This window comes from Equus przewalskii, chromosome 15, assembly GCF_037783145.1.
Source record: "Equus przewalskii isolate Varuska chromosome 15, EquPr2, whole genome shotgun sequence".
Taxonomy (NCBI): Eukaryota; Metazoa; Chordata; class Mammalia; order Perissodactyla; family Equidae; genus Equus; species Equus przewalskii.
Genome location: NC_091845.1, coordinates 83,455,999 through 83,469,494, shown reverse-complemented (window position 1 = coordinate 83,469,494; position 13,496 = coordinate 83,455,999). Strand labels below are relative to the sequence as shown.

Genomic DNA, 13,496 nt, shown 5'->3' with positions numbered 1-13,496 from the left:
GTGCCATAATTTTAATGACTTTTTCTTTAAAGAAAATTTAATCTTTCATAAATCTCACACTTCTGTGAAATCTCTTACATAATTATATTTTACTGACAGTACATAAAAAGTACTGTGAGTAACTGAGAATAATTTACTTATATTCCTACTGCCTTTTTAATTTTGCTCAATTTAACTGGTTAAATTTCTTGTTTAGAAATCAGTATATATATATATTTAAAATTTATGTTAAATGTCTTAATCTTCTAAAACATTTAGTTCCACTTGTTTTTATTTGCTTATCTGCCTGGAAAAAAGGAGTTGTGATACCTATGTATGCCGGTATTACTAGTTAATACTCTGCATTGTAGATTTTCCCCTAATTACAGCTCCCAGATTGGAAATAATCAAGAAAAAATAATCTTACGTTTATTACCAGTGAGAACCAATGAAATTATCCTCAGGCAGTGTATGTTTTCAGTTGGGGGACGTCAAAAGCATTGATGTATTTTTTTCTTCATTTTATTTATAGTACTTCCGAAAGTTCTATTCGTTAGGATTTAGAAGATTCATTAAAAACATGGGGATAAATTTTGCTTTATTAACAAGACCTCAAATGTTTTTAACTATATTAACTTCAAAATATTTGCAACAGCTTTCCTTCATTTAATTCATAAATATGTAGTACCTTTCTTACAGTTCTACATTCTGGAATTCGGTACCTCATTTGTGTGGTACTTTGAATAAAAAGAGCCAAAAATACTGGTAGCTGAATAATAATTGGGCTGCTTCCCTGCAGTAATGCCTACTCTAAGGGGAGACTGTTGATTCGAAACCCTGAGAGCAGGCAGTGTTTTCTTCTATGTTAATGTATTCATACTTTGTGATAATAAGGGAGAGCAGTCTTCTATATGAAGCCATAATAATTTACTCTTTTCGAAAGGGTAAATGATTGCGTATTCCTAATCAGATCTTTTAATGGCTAAAATGGGATATTTTTAATCTCTTTTCCAGCTCCCCTACTCAACCTTCCTGCTCAAGAATTTTCTGACAAATTTAAACCCATTTCTACTTAACAAATAAGAAAATTGACTTTGTGAAAATACAATTTTAATAACGTATATAATTTAATGTGTGTGGCACAAGTCACTTCCATTAACCCAAACTGAGTATCCAAAACTTTAAAATAACTAGGTTACATTGGAACTTCATTTAGAAGGACAGCCAATGTCAAAATGATTTCTTAGATCGGTGGATAAACAAATTCTAGGGCATGTCTTTGCACATCTGAAACCCAGTCTAGACTATTCCAAGAGTGTATTTAATGTAGTCAGAAGTGTTATTAAGAGTCATCAAAGAGATCACACATTGTCAAATATGTGCTCTATTTACTAAAGCAGAGATAGGGACTAATGTTTTAGGAAGGTTTTCAGTAAGTTTGCCATCTTTTCAGCATTCTAGTTTAAAAATAAAAGCAGATAAAATGAACCAGGATACAGCTTCCTGAATGTTTAAACTAATTTGCCCTTTTTGTTAGGGGAGGGAAGGGCTATTCCCTAATAGTAATTGAGGTTTTTAGAAAAAAATCTGTATTGGTATCAATATGTTGATAAACAAAAGGCACATATTTCATGAGAAATGATCTAGTGAAGGAGGCAATATGCTGCTTGCAGATGCAGGTGTAAGGAACGAGAATTAAGATAAACATTCACTTTATGCACGAATCATAGACCTTGATCAAGCATGGAGCCAATCTCCAAAGGCATGGATCTGACCTTTGTGTAGGTAAATTTGTCTTCTAGGCAAAGGCTACCATATCCACCGTTGTTCATAAGGGGATAAAAAAAATAAGAGATATTGATCACCTCCACAAATGTATGTTCTCGGAACCTGAGTTATTGTTGCCTCCAACTGACTCTTGGAATTTTACTTTTTTGGTGAGGAAGATTGGCCCTGAGCTAACACTGGTGCCAGTCTTCCTCTATTTTGTATGTGGGATGCTGCCACAGCACAGCTTGATGAGCAGTGTGTATGTAGGTCTGTGCCGGGATCTGAACCAGTGAACCCTGGGCTGCCAAAGTGGAGCGTGCAAACTTAACCACTACACCCCCAGGGCTGGCCCTGACCCTTGGTAGTTTAGGCTCCCTGGAAAAAATTTGCAGTACAACTGTGCAGCTTTGTGTGGAAAGGTTAATGCTTCACTTTAATTAAGGTGTATCCTTGGAAGATCAGGGAAGGAAAATGTTGTTCAGTAACTTCTCAGCCTCATAACTTGGTCCTAATGCACATCATATCCTTTTCTATGGTAAACTTGTCATCCTTTCTGATTCCAGAAGTTAATAGCCTTCACTAAATACTTATTTAAAATAAGAAATTATGTAAACTTTGTTACTTTAGAGCTTTATCTCTTAATGCTGTGTAATAAATAGGGAACAAAAGGTAGTAAGTAAACAAAAAATTAACACCGAGTGTTAGGTTTGATTTCTCTACTCCACCAAATTTGATGCTTTGATATATTTTCTCAATTCTAAAAAAAAAAAAAAGGCTTTGAATCTTCTATGTCTTCTACAGATGAAGAATTCCAGAATACACTTTATTCGGATTACTTACATATTGCATGGCCACAATAATAGCCTTCAGTAAATCCATATACTTGACTCAGCAGAAAAGGACTAGCATTCAAAGGCCCTTGTATTGAACGTTTGACTCTTCCTATTTTTCTTATAGGCAAACATAGTGAGAAGTGGTAGCTGATAGAATGGACGTTAAGAAAGAAACCTCAAAAACATAGAAGTGAACACAGAATAAATCAAGCACAAGAGTTGAGCTGCTTCGTCTAGGCATAAGGAGCCCTCTCTGTAGGAATATGTTGACCCTGAATACGTCACAATGTCACAGCAGAGTCATAGAAAATTTGCCTTTTCTGGGCCAATAAAACTGTGAAAATGAGATAATTCTCTATAGGCTTTTAAGATACAAAGTCTGTATGTTGTGAAGCTGAATTGTGTCCAAAACTCACGACTTAACATTTATCCTTGGGTTTTCTTATCCATTTATTTTTATATTTCAATTTCAGGTAGTCTATTTAGGAAAGTCTTTGTATAAAAGTTATTTTCCCAAGTCCTATTTCAAGGCCAATGTCCTTATCTTCATAGCAAGCAAAATGTAAGCTTTCCCATTTTTAAATTGTACTACAAAAAATAGTGTTACTCCCCAGATTTCTGGCATTTGTATTTCTGGTTATATACAGACGTTTCTCTCATCTCATTGTCTGTTTTGACCATATGTTTGCTTAATGCAGAGCATAGCTTTGGAGTCAGACCATATAAAAACCTGACTCAGTCTTTTACAGATTATTTCACCTTTCTTATTTTCTGATTATCTGCAAAATGATACTCTATATACATCATAGGATGGATGAGAATAGAGACATAAATACCAAAAAAAATACTATCTTGTCTTACTTTCTTACGGATTGTTTTTACTTAAAGATTGAATTTCAGCATCTGAAACTCAGAGAAGTTATCAAATAACTTAGAAAAATAGATGAATCCAGTTTTGTAATAAACAGAAAAAGCAAAGTCTCAGTGACATTAAAAAGGTAAACACTACACAATTATATGTATTATGTTATTTATGGTAATGTTTCCTATATCACTCAAGGAGCTGAGACTTTTGGAAAGCCTTTACTAATTAGAAGCTGAGTCCCCTGCTATGCGACAACCACCTCACCTCTTCATGTATCTTCTGTAAAAACCCGACTCCCTGGTGTAGTGTAAATACTTCCTTAGCGTATCAAGTGGTTGTCAAATAAATGTCTTGGGTTACAGTCATTTGGAGTGCTTGACAGTCACTCGGAGTGGAGATGCTGTGGCCTCAATAAGACCTACTGAGTCACTAGTGATGAGGCCCAAGAAACTACTTACAATGAAGTCTGGTGTTTTCAGGAGCGGCCAGGTGGGAAACTCAGTTCCTCAAGCCCCAAATCTTTAATTGTTCCTTTTCTCTCACTCTTCACATCCAATCCATCAGCAACTTCAGTGCCTTCACCCTGGTGAAAGGTATGCTGGATTACCATTGTCTCCCTCCAGGACGACTACAGTAAACTAACGGGCCTTCCCAACAACTCTTGTCCTTGTTCAAGCTGTTTTCCACCAGCTGCAAAAGCAGTGTTCTTAAAACGTAAACCACAAAGGTAAGACAATTAGACCACCTTTAAGAATAACTGCAATGAGAATGAACTGTATTAAAATTCGTTAATTCATAATGATACTAGAACAAACCCCCCTAAAAACCACCTGGGTTAACTTTGGAGGACACTAGGAAACCAACTCCTTATTTTCTGTACTAGTGAGTGAAGGTGAAGAATCAAGCATTTATCCTGCTTTTTTTTAACAGAAGCTCAGGATAACCAAATTGTTGATGAATAGATGTATATAGAGGGGCCGGCCCCGTGGCCGAGTGGTTAAGTTCGTGCACTCCCCTTCAGTGGCCCAGGGTTTTGCTGGTTCGGATCCTGGGCGCGGACATGGCACCGCTTATCAGGCCACGTTGAGGCAGCGTCCCACACGCCACAACTAGAAGGACCCTACAACTAAAATATACAACTATGTACTGGGGGGATTTGGGGAGAAAAAGGAAAAAAAAAGATTGGCAACAGTTGTTAGCTCAGGTGCCAATCTTTAAAAAGAAAGTATATAGAAATATTTCAGCTAATGAATGAGAGTATCACCATTTCACAACCACTAATGAGATAATATATCTAGGCAATGATCATCAGTGGCATGTCATAAGAAGATAACCCGGGATTCTGAAGTATTGGACATCACTATAAACTATTGCCAAAAACTCACACCTTAATCCAGGCCTCCAGATCAGTTTATAAGAAATATAAAATACAGGGAAAGGTCCAATTGCAAGCAGCAAAATGGAGAATGTAGGAGACTATAGGACAAATAATCTGGTTTCTTCAATAAATGAATTGCAAGGAACCAACAACAAAAAGGGAGGGTAAGGAGCAGAAGGTTGCGTCAGATTTGTCACCCAGTTGCACTGTATGGGCCTTAACTGGACACCCACAGGAACAAACGTGGGAATTACACAAAATAATGGAGGACATTTGGAATTAATCGTTTTTTGGTATGATAATTTTCTGACGTCTTTTTGTTTTGGAGATATATATGGAAATCCTTTGTATGAATTGTTTTTATCTGGGATTTGCTCCCGGTCTGGTGGGGAAGAGTTGGTGGGGTATAGATGAAGCATAATTGCTGAAGCTGGGCGGTAGCGGCTCTTTATTCTGTTGTGTCTGTAATTTCCTATGAAGAAGTTGAATATATTACCTTTTATATATATATAAAACCTCAATCCATTGCTGTTGAATTTAGAATAAAATCCAAAGCCCATACTTAGGCCTACAAAGCCGCTGCCCACCTCTCCGTGCTGGTCTTGGAATCTTTTACTTCCACCAAGTTCTTGCCTGCTCCAGGGCCTTTGCTCACAGCTCCCTCTGATGGGAATATCCTTCCTTCCCCTCACCCCTTTCTGGCCATCTCAGAGCCTCTTTTTTGGCTTAATCAGCACCTTTGTAGGAGGTATACTTTATTTAGCATAATTTGTAATTATATTTGTTAGGGGTTGTTTTGGTCTGTGTTTCCTACTGGTATATAAGAAACTATCTTGTATACTCCTGTATTTCTAATGACTGCCACATGTGTTATATGGTAGATGTTTAATAAATGCTTGGTTGAGTGAATTATTCAGTGTTGTCTGTCTTAAATGTTTATGTCAGCTCAAACTGTGTTTGATATGAAACTCAGATGACTGAATAAAATGCTTTGGTAGATCTTATTTCTGGAATAAGCTCAAGTATTTCCTTTAAACCAGAGAGGTATTTTTATGACCATTAGGATTGTGAACGCAACTTAGGGCTGAAATGAACTTTGAAATTATACACAGATAGACTGTCTAGAAATAAAGGCTTATTTCTATGACTTGCAAATCACACTATAATGATTTGATTTCAGTTGAGCTAAATTTTCTATGCGTTCGATTCTCATTGGAAGAGTTCAGCTCATACACCAATGCACAGCTCTTCGGACTAGGGAGTATCTTGGGAGGCCCTTCTACCGCAGCACCTGACACAACAGGGGCACTTAGATCTTTGGCTGTGCTTTGAGGACTTGATCATTGCAACTCATTCTCCACCAGTCCAAATATTTGTAGCTTATTTTATCTTAAGAAGTCACCTATCATTTAATATTTTATCATTTTAGATAAATCCTCAGGTTCCTCTTGAGCTCTTGTGCCCCCAGCCATTTTTACCTCCAGGTTTCCATACCCCCATGTATTCATTCACACCCATGCTGAATGAGGCTGACCTATGTAACCAAGAGGATCTTGTGGAAATAAAGGAGGGTGATCTTGAAAGTTAGGTCATAGAGCCACTGCAGCTTCTGCCCAATTAATCCTCTGAAGTTTCTTCTTGCCATGATCTTCTCTCCTGTTTTCTTCAACAGACTGATTTCTGATTACTCACTTTAGCTTTAAAATGTCATTTTGGATCCTACCTTTTCCTAGCTTGCCATCCTTGCAACCTAGAATCATCTGTATGTTTCATAAGTATGCTTTACACTTCTGTCATTTTAAGTCATGGATAAAAACACTAGAAGACACTGGGTACAGTACTGATTCTAACAGTCCTGAAAGATTATTGAGTATGTTCAGAGACTGACAATGAACCTATGATGATTTTAAGGTTGCAACACTCTAAAATCTGAATACCCACTTAACATGGAGATGCAGTGTGGGTGACAGGTTAGATAAATCTGATCTCACTTTCCTCCATCTCAGGTCCGTCATCCTCAGTGGAGTACACTAGATTTAAATATCTCTAGATACCTAGAAACCAATTTTTAAAGCAGTGTCAAGTTTTGCATTGGTTTTAAACACACTGACAAATTCTACAAATTATGAAAAATTCCCTAAAACATTTTTTTCAAGGGGAGTGGGAATCCTTAATTTAATTAGACAACTGAGATATGGCAATAAGTCTTTATTTTTCATACAAGGTGCCACTGCAGGTAACCATCAGAGAACACGCTGCTATCTTAAGATATATAGAACCGAATAGAAGCATTTTAGCATGCTGCCTTACTGTAGACAGAAAACTGGTGAACATCTTCAGACACTCAGACTAGTTAATAAAATGGGTTAACGCCATTTGTTGATATGCTTATGAATCACTCAGCAGAGTTATTCTAGGCTGTCTTTACCTGAAAGCAGAATTACGATCACTCTGGCAGCCTCTGGGCAATTCTAGAATGCTGTCTAGTGAAGGGCACAAGGAGCAAGCAAGAGACAGATACCATGTCTCATTCTGAAGGGAGACTGATGTGGAGCCTGGCTCCACACATTTCAGAGTTGAAACAGCCATCTTCATAGCTTATGATTGAGTTTCTCTTACCACGTATGCTTGCAATCAGCATAACTGAGAACTTCTGAAACGTTAGCTGAATAAGCCTAGGGTTAAAAAGCAGAACACTGTCCATACCACAGAACAGCTACTTCACAACTTTTGCCCAGTTCTCACCTGTTGTCCTGCAAAACCCTCATCTGATGAATTTTAGTGAAAGCCTCTAGTAACTGTAACAGACCTTCCTTAACCCAGCTCTAGATGCTAAGTATCAGAAACAAGTGCCTGTGAAGAAGATGTGTCCACGGGAAAGTGGCAGTGCTTCTACTGGAGGTAAGTGTCAAGTTTCCTCTTGATGTTGTCAAAGGAATCTGCTCCCATGTAATCAGCCTGGCCCTGTTCCCACCGCTCCTTCCGTTCTTCTGAGGATACAAAAGGCTGCTCTGTAGCCGGGATCTCCCCAAGCGACAGGTGTGATATGGCTCCTGAGACATTTTCCTAGAAAGGAGAACATAATCAGAGACTCCTTGAGAGCTGAAAATCAGACCATTTTAAAGTATGCAATAAATTGAAGAAGGTGAGAAAAGCCAGGATGAATTATCATGCAAAGTAGCAAAAACTGAAAAGTATCACATGAAACAAACAAAAAAAGACACAGAAATACAAGGGTCATATGATTTTTTCCTAACAAAATGAAGACTTCTTGACTCAGTGAAAACATTGGGAGAACAAAGTAATTAGGGTTAATGCTTAAGTTCTGCATACCTTTCTACAGAAGCCACAAGAGAAAGCCAGTGTACAGACCAAGTCTGAAAGCTGCAAACAGTTCATTAGAAAGTGTAAGATGATGGACAAGGGAACACAAGCCTCACGACGTTCTCGATCTGTGTGGGCTCAGAAAGGCTGAGAACTTAAACAAAATGATACCTCAGAAAGAGCCTACGCAGAGAGCCGCCCCACATACACAAGCTGTCACGTTCTACAAGCGGGAGCTAGATGGTCTAAGACCACGCACCCAACTATCTGCCTGCCCAAGCTTGTTACCAAGCAGCAGCTATTCTTGTAGCTTCTGTTAATTTAATCTGCTTAGTTTTGAACAACTGTTTCAATTCCCATCTTCATGTTTCCTTGGTTCATAATTCTCAGGCCTTGGGTTGCAGAAGAAACAAGATAAATGTGTGGGAAATGGAGCAAACCTACTCTACATTAAATTCAAGTCTCATTACATAGGCAATTCACTTCAATTGTACCACAAAAGGATATCAAAGCTATCCTTCAAAAAGCTCTGAGGTGAGAGGAAATCTTAGCAGAGACATAGGAAGGCAAATGAATGCATATAGGTATTGCATTTAACAGAGAAAATGGCAGAACAAAAGTTTTGATCATCTGTTTTTGTTGCTATGTATACGTGTATATGGATATATACGTGTATATGGATGTATTTAAATACACTGGAACTCCAGGTATCTGGGCAGACTCCAGGGGATTGTGTTACAGCTGAGGCAATGTAAGGCCTTCCCTCGGACTAGCCCTGCCTTTGGCTTCCACCTGCAACAGGAATGATAATGGGAGGCCCTTCCGGAGTGCCCTACTCACAATAGTTTTCACAAGGATAACAGTCTCTCATACCTGGATCTGAGTCCCAGTTCTGCTACTGACTAGTCCGGTACATAGCTTCTCTTAGTTATGTAACTTATTTAAGCCTGAGTTAATTTTAATATATAAAAAGGGATATTAACAATAATACTTGACAGGGTGGCGGTAAGGGTTAAGTAAGAAGAGCTAACTTTCCTGAAGCACTTACATGTGCCAGGCAGTGTTCCAAGTGCTGTACAGAATCCACAGAAAGCAATTAGAGCAAGAATGTGTTAGTTCTTTTTCCCTTTCTCCTTTTTATATTTTGGTACAAGTGCTAATAAGTGAAATGGCTAAAATCTGTACCACAGCAAAGAGAAGGCTCTCTTTTAACCTTATAGTTTATAGCAAAGTAACTAACTCATCAGTTAGACTTGACTATAATTCACCCAGTCAGTTCTATTCTCTGTATCTTAACATGTAACATAAAAGTTTAGTTTCTTGTCCTCTTCCAATTTTTCCAAAAGAACAAACCTCAGAGGAAGACCTTTAAAGTCAGAAAAGATGCTAAGCAGCTTGTTACCATACACGTTAATATGTCATCTTCCTCTTACAAGATTTCCTTTTAAAGATCCTGTATAACCACAGGAGTACAAACACTGCAAATCAAAATAATTCTAGAAAAGTATTTGCTGTATGTTCATGTTATTGTAATTTTCACTGAAAATACATTCTTCTAAGCAGATGGCAAAAACAAAATAGGTATATTTAAATGTTTGCAGTTTCTAAAACATGAAATGGGGCATTCTTTATTTTATTAAACCATTATTTTAGGAATAATCTCAGAATCTTTTCTTAGGACAATGGGCTAAGAATTTTATAGTTACAAGATAATGGGTATATATAAAAACCTCTAAAACCCTTTCTTATGCTCTCAGATTAATGAAATCTGCCGCAAAATCTACGTCTAGCTTTAGTCTTTGTTGGTAATATTTCTCCTCTCTAAGAGGGACATTGTTTTCTTTTCACAAAATTGTATTTATCTCTTTGTTTAAAATATCACTAAAAACTCCATCTTTACTGGTATACCAAGTTTAAAAATACATAGCATTAAACTATCTGAAAGAAGAAAACAGAACCTACCACATTTACGTAGGAGCGGGTGTCTTTGACAAGGCCAAACTGTTGAAGCAGAGGTAAAATGTTGGTGGTGAAGATGTCCCACCACAGGTTGAGAAACTCTGGATGAGTCATGGTGGGATCGTGGGACTCGCTTCTGACACTCTTTGCTTTAGGATCATAGGTGTAATTCCATGGTTTGAGCTGTCCCAGGAAATGCACAACTTTGGCATCTGCACCGAATCTGCCAAGTGAACACAAGGGAGCCAAGTGAGCGGGCTGAGCACTGACGGAGCAGCAGCACTTTGTTCTGGAGCCTCAACAGTGCACCTTCCACCCTGCAGTCAAGGGTAGAAAAGAAATGGAGCTCACTGGAAATTTTCAGACATCCTTTTTAAATTATTCAACTGTATGTTAAATATACACAAAAGCCCCAAAGTAGCAGCAGTTCTGTGCAATAACCAAAACACTGATCCACCATGGCTAGGACAGGTAGAACCACTTGGAAAACCATTTGGTGTTACCTAGCAAAGCTCCAAACCCGGAACCTCAGCTCCTAAGTATGTACCCTAAAGAAACTCCCACACGTGTGCAACAGATGTACTCAAAACGTTCACAGCAGCAGTGTTGTTTGAAATAGTCATTGGGAAACAACCCAAGTGACTACGTGTTAGGTTATTGTTGAGCAAGTGTCCACACCTTATCTCCACAGGGGGAGCACAGTTTCTGGCCTGATACTGGGCATGTGCCTAGGACTCGCTTTCGCCAATGGAATGTGGGCAGAAGGGACAGTGTGCCTTAAAAAAGCATTGCCTGCTTCTGTTCACCCTCTCTGAGAAGCTGCAACTTCTGCCAGCAGAACATGTCCTGGGTAGCCTGCTGGCTCCAGAAGAATGAGACACATAGAGCAGATCATGTAGCAAATGGATGGATTTTTAAAATATGCTGAAAAAAAGGAAATACATACAAAATCGAATTCAAATAGAGGGCCTGGCCCGTGGCAGAGTGGTTAAGTTCGCAGGCTATGCTTCCACGGCCCAGAGTTCCGCTGGTTCAGATCCTGGCCATGGACATGGCACCGCTCACAAGGCCATGTCCAGGGGGCGTCCCACATGCCCAGTACATACTTGTATATTTTAGTTGTGGGTCTAGAAGGCCCTGTGGCTGAGTGCTTAAGTTCGCATGCTCTGCTTCCACGGCCCAGGGTTTTGCCAGTTCGGATCCTGGGCGCAGACACGGCACCACTCATCAGGCCATGTTGAGGCGGTGTCCCATATACCACAACTGGAAGGACCCACAACTAAAATATACAACTAGGAGAAAAAAGCAGAAAAAAAAGAAGAAAACTGGCAACAGTTGTTAGCTCAGGTACCAATCTTTAAAAAAAAATTCAAATAGACACACATATGAATTCACTTATATAAGGGCAAAACAAAAAGAAGTACTGTCTAAAAAGTAGAACACTGTAGTCAGTATAAATTTCATGATACTGGTTATCTCTGGGGGGAGGGGAAGCTGTGATGCAGAAGGGACAAAAGGGGCTTCTAAGGAACTTGCTGTGTTCCCTTTCTTAGCTTGGGTGGCGGAAATCTTAAAACACTGCACATTTTTTTGTATGTACTCTATATTTCACAATCATATCTTAGAAAGAGTAAGAGTTAAGAGTGGTCCTGTACTGGCTAGGTGGAACTCGATGCATATAAAAACAAATAATAACAAGAGTGGATACAATAGGCGCCAACAGGAAGACGGGAACAGTGAACGCTCCAGGGACTGAGGGGCAGGGAGGTCCCGCAAGGCGAGGTTCAGGGCAGGAGGTCCCAAGACAGTGGATGTGACCGACAGCTTGTACAACAGAGAGAAGCTGGGCAGCTGGTGATGATACAGGGAATTCCAGGCAGCGGGATGGCAGGTATGAGGGGAACATACGTGTGCTAGACCAAGCATCCTCCAACTTGAGCCAAAGAGGCAGCTTTGACGGGGACAGGTAAAGTGGGACAGGTCCCTGGGTCCTGGGCTCAAGTGCTGGATTTTAGTGGATTTATCCTATAGGCAACCAATGTATTTGAGCATGACGTACAGATCAAAATAATGCAAACTCTGCTCACGTACCTTTCCTATCTCCTAAAGTTTATGAGTATCTTTTAAATGTCAGAGACCTGTTATGTACCTATCACTATTGGAGGGTTTACTGTGTTTGGGGCCAAATTCTTCAAGGACATGATTGGGAATAATAATAGTCCTGCAAGGGAGATTTTACTACTATGTTAACAGAGGCTCCCAGAGGCTGAGTGAGTTGCCCAGAGCCAGACAGCAATTAAGCGGCAGAGATGGGATATGGCACAGTTTTGGCTCCCTCTCACCATCCTACCATGCTGCCACTCCAAAACTATGCAGGAAAAATAGAGCCTACTGTAAGTTCCCTGCTAAGGGTCACTGACTGTCCCACAGGGCATGTCTTCTGAAAACGAAGTAGATACGTGATACCCCCAAGCTTACTCTTTATTTTATACACATAGCATATCCCACACACATACATACAAGCACTCTCAATTTCATCCTTAAAAGGACACAAGTCATAATGCTCAAATCTGTGCACAGATCGGGCTATCAAGTAATTAAGCAACTGTTGTGCGTAAGGCACCATGCTCAGTGCGAAGACCCAAGTGGCTTTCATGTGAACAGGGAGACACACTAAAAAACAGCAGCACAGCAAGGCAACGAGGCGGGCTCTCAGGGCAGTGCTGGCATGGAGAGCTATGGAAGCGCCAAGGCAGTTACTGCAGATGGGGCCCGGACAAGGCCCGGGAAAGACAGGAACGACGTAACTGTCTTCAGCAAACGTCCCGATGAAGATGGGGGACCCATCCCAGAGACCTGGCACGCGTGCGGGTGTGCGCACGTGTGTGTGTGTGTTGAGGGTGAGGAGGGGCAGCTTGCGATGCAAGCAGTTCAGCCTAAGACAGAACAGAGCACACGTGCGAGACCAGGGCCCCCTCACCTTCTGGGACACGCACCCCTCCTGACTGGACCCCCTGCCACAGCCAGAGGACCTCTCCACTGCTCCTCCAGCACTGACCAGTACGTCTCAGCCCAGGATTTGCCTGGACCTCACACAGCTGTCACACACAGTCACGACACGGGGGCTGGCAAAACTAATGAACATAAAACATGAGTATAGCATCAATTCCTTTCTAACCTGCTCTCCTGACAGTCGTCTGCAAATGAGTAAGCAGCAGTCATAGCAACAGCTGGCAGATATTGTGTACTCACATGCACCAGGCACTGGCCAACAGTGGCATGGTTTATATCAGTCCATCTCCAGAACAACCATGTCAGGAAACCAAGGCAGGAGGAGGTTAACTGTCCAGGGTGACATGGATGGTGAGTGATGGGGCTGGGATTCCAC

The 13,496-nt window shown here is 40.2% G+C and overlaps 1 protein-coding gene and 1 long non-coding RNA gene across 3 annotated transcripts in view; one reads left to right on the top strand and one right to left on the bottom strand.

The window, feature by feature from the left end:
* The first annotated feature begins 3,446 nt into the window (after window positions 1–3,446).
* On the top strand, window positions 3,447–4,231 carry LOC139076017 (uncharacterized). Its single transcript, XR_011527205.1, has 2 exons — window positions 3,447–3,580; window positions 4,012–4,231. It is a non-coding gene; the product is annotated as an uncharacterized lncRNA (long non-coding RNA).
* Window positions 4,232–7,018: 2,787 nt separating this feature from the next.
* GYG1 (glycogenin 1) overlaps window positions 7,019–13,496 on the bottom strand; it is a 32,214-nt gene continuing 25,736 nt past the window's right edge. Inside the window, exons 6-8 of one of the 2 annotated variants that reach the window (XM_070576284.1) lie at window positions 10,112–10,331; window positions 8,159–8,209; window positions 7,019–7,891 (exon numbers count right to left, since the gene is read on the bottom strand). In XM_070576284.1, coding sequence (XP_070432385.1) covers window positions 7,718–7,891; window positions 8,159–8,209; window positions 10,112–10,331 — 445 coding nt within the window. In that variant the 3' untranslated portion in view covers window positions 7,019–7,717. The remainder of the gene's footprint in view (window positions 7,892–8,158; window positions 8,210–10,111; window positions 10,332–13,496) is intronic. The other variant, XM_070576285.1, reaches the window with a different exon arrangement.